This window comes from Brachyistius frenatus, unplaced genomic scaffold (genome assembly GCF_029030835.1).
Source record: "Brachyistius frenatus isolate BFR_SWC_R1_liver_20210118 unplaced genomic scaffold, ASM2903083v1 Contig_18, whole genome shotgun sequence".
NCBI lineage: Eukaryota > Metazoa > Chordata > Actinopteri > Embiotocidae > Brachyistius > Brachyistius frenatus.
In genome coordinates, this window is record NW_027210617.1 from 3,803,389 (window position 1) to 3,806,340 (window position 2,952).

General features: G+C 37.3%; 1 protein-coding gene across 1 annotated transcript; it reads right to left on the bottom strand.

The window, feature by feature from the left end:
* Window positions 1-311: 311 nt before the first annotated feature.
* On the bottom strand, window positions 312-2,612 carry LOC138618887 (cytochrome b-c1 complex subunit 10-like). The gene is made up of 3 exons (XM_069694965.1): window positions 2,471-2,612; window positions 1,397-1,533; window positions 312-481 (listed from the first exon to the last, which is right to left on the bottom strand). Exons 1-2 carry the CDS (start codon window positions 2,533-2,535, stop codon window positions 1,413-1,415), a joined length of 186 nt encoding a protein of 61 aa, XP_069551066.1. The 5' UTR covers window positions 2,536-2,612; the 3' UTR covers window positions 312-481; window positions 1,397-1,412.
* Between the last annotated feature and the right edge of the window lie 340 nt (window positions 2,613-2,952).

Genomic DNA, 2,952 nt, shown 5'->3' on the forward strand with positions numbered 1-2,952 from the left:
GGCTGACAACACACGAGAAATGTCTGCGATTCGGCATAAATCAGAAATTCTATTATCGGAGACCACACAGGTGCATTCTTTTTAATAAACTTGTTTTTTTTTTATTTCGCCCAACTTTTATAGTGCAAATATTCAAAGACCAGGTAAGGTGCACAAGCACCCCATTGCAAAAAAAAAAAAAAAAAAAAAAAAAAAAGTATTGTTGACAATTTGATGGCAAACATGCATGCGAATAAACATTCAAAAACATTCAAATACAAGCTCGCAGGATAAATTATAATGGTTGGAAATGTACAAAATAAATGGACATATTAGGGTAAATTAAAGATTTATTCACATTTCATAATAATGGATGAAAAGCAGCATCCCGAGGTCCAAACTCCTAACAAGCCCTCAGTGACTGATTGTTGAGACAAGGGATCCCACTTAAGCTTGCGCTGTGTAAGCAATCCACCCATGTGCCCATCCCCAAGCTGTGATCCTGTAGGCAGACACATGGTCACTTCATTAGCAAACTGTACACAAACACATCTGTTTGAATGTTTGAAAAACACCTCATTCCTGTGACTGTTTAATAAAATAAATTTAAAAATTTTTTAAAAAAAAAGAAGCTTTGTCTGATGCTGTAAGTGAATGGTTTCTGACATGACTCCAACCACAGAGGGGTTTCAGGGTTTGTAAGGGTCGGGGTGAAGGGCTCCAAAGGATTATAAATATTAATAGGGCTTGGGAATGTCAATAGAGGTATAATAATATCAGAATGTATATCATGGATATTATCTGGGATTTAGCTTGCAATATTAGTATTAAATATACACAAAGGAAACACAAACCGAGACCCAAAATATCGCCGTATTATTGATTATGATGTACAAAGTTCAACATTTTACCGTGACTAAAAAAAGTTTTATTTCAGCGTTCAGCAAAAAACAAAAACAAAAACACCTGGTAGCACGTACGTGGGTGGGGCGAAAGCTAACGACCAATCCAACTGAACACAGCAAACGAGAGTTTAAGGGGAAAAGAAAAAGCTCAGCCAGACATCCACGCAAATTTAGAGATGAAATTGGTCAGAAAATGCACTTGAAATAGGATTTAAATGTCAAAAGTGCAAAGGTTACTATTGGGTTCATGTAGTTTTGCAGCTGGCAGGAAATTCATGTGTTCATATTACTGTTTTGTCCATTTTTGAGTTATAATATATTATAATTACAAACATTTAACCTTTGCTTAAGCACATTAATTGTCCGTAGTCATTTTGAAGCCCCTGGCTATTAACACTTAATAATAGTGTCTATTTAATCTATTTACCACAGGAAAATAATGCAAACATTTGTCCACAGTTGGTTGGCTCTGGTTAATCCAGAATGAATGATTTCCATGTCAATTCACTCACATGTTAAGAGTTGACTTTACTCATCCTTGAGGAACTTTCCTTTAACGTAAGGCACATAGTCTAGAATTAATCTCCAGTCAGTGAAGTGGACGACAGCCACGCCGCCCACTGTTCCCCACGCAACCATGTTTGGTACCCTAGACAAAAATTAGGCAAAAAAAAAATTTCAACAGCAATTACAGAAGACATTGTGAATCTCAACAGCAATTTGGATGATTATACTTCAGGCAGCATGATAATAATAATAATAATAATAGAAAAATAAAATATACTTTTCTTTTTAATCAGGAGGACATTGAGGTGTTTGCAGAATATAAAAAAGTAACATACAGACAGATATTTTTTTTTTTTATTAAAATTGGATTACACAGTGATGACTAAGAAAATAGCTTTAATGCTGGTTTAAGTTTCACACGGGCAACAATTTAATTTCTCACTGGAGGAAAGGTACAATCAATTACTTAACTGATAGAAAACAGGTATCGACAGTCAACTGGGATTTCCATTCCTCAGTTAATCAAAGGTCAAGATAATAATGATATTTTTGTTCAGCAGTTATAATCATACAGGCATTAAAGTGGTCATTGCAAAGATAATCCTCATTTCTGAGGGAGAAAATAAAAAACGACAAAACAGATGTACTGGATACCAAAAACACCAAATACGTGACACAGTCGTCCTTTGAAACATCGTTTAATTTGGAACAATTATGAGGTTCATCAGACTCATAAACTGGACACACACGTCACGGAGTAAACAGAGATACAGTCGGTTTCCCTGTGTGAGGCGGGTTGACTGGCAGGGAGTCTAAAAGTCACAAATCCTCAGTGTCACCGTCCTCATTCATTGATCTAGCTGCGAGCAAACATCTGGTCCTGTGATTATTCTAACGAGCTGAGCCGGCGGGAAACAAACAAACAAACAAACAAACAAACAAACAGGCTAGGCTACAGTTAGCTGGTGATCCAAACAGGTCACGCAGAAGAGGACACGGAGACGTTTGTAAACGCGACTAAAACCAAACCAAACGTCATTTCCACCACCGAGCACCCTCCTGCTGTTGATGTCACTTACCACGTCCTCAGAATCGTGATGTACTTGGCACCGATGAACTGGTTCAGTAGTTTCTGGACCATCATGACCTTCTTCTCGAAGCTTGCTTAAAAGTGCTTCTTGCTGATGCCTGGTAAGGACCCCGAGCTGCCTCCTCTTATGCCTGTTCAGAAATAGCCAGGCGCGTTTGCGTGCCACAAGCTCAGGGTCGTTTCAGGCCACCATTTTAAAAAAAAAAAAAAAAAAAAAAAAAAAAGGTCAGCTCTTGCAACAAACAGTTGTTTAAAACAATCCGTGTCCTCCATCTTTACCAGCCATCCAGCTCTAACACAACTCCTTCCTGTGTTGACTTTGTAAAATCAATTGCATTGGCTGGTAACTTTAATGGTGATGCATTTGTTACATAATCATGGAATTGCAATAAATGCAATTTTTTTTTTTTTTTTCCTAACCGGCGATTGGCAATGGAAAATATGAACAAATTCATTTTCCGAACTACAATA

What these genes read in the sequence shown, in the direction of transcription:
- LOC138618887 (XM_069694965.1), bottom strand. Translation starts at nt 2,535, where the DNA reads ATGATGGTCCAGAAACTACTGAACCAGTTCATCGGTGCCAAGTACATC. An exon ending in ATCACGATTCTGAGGACGTG is followed by an intron (nt 1,534 to 2,470) that starts GTAAGTGACATC and finishes ATTTTTGTCTAG; the next exon opens with GGTACCAAACATGGTTGCGT.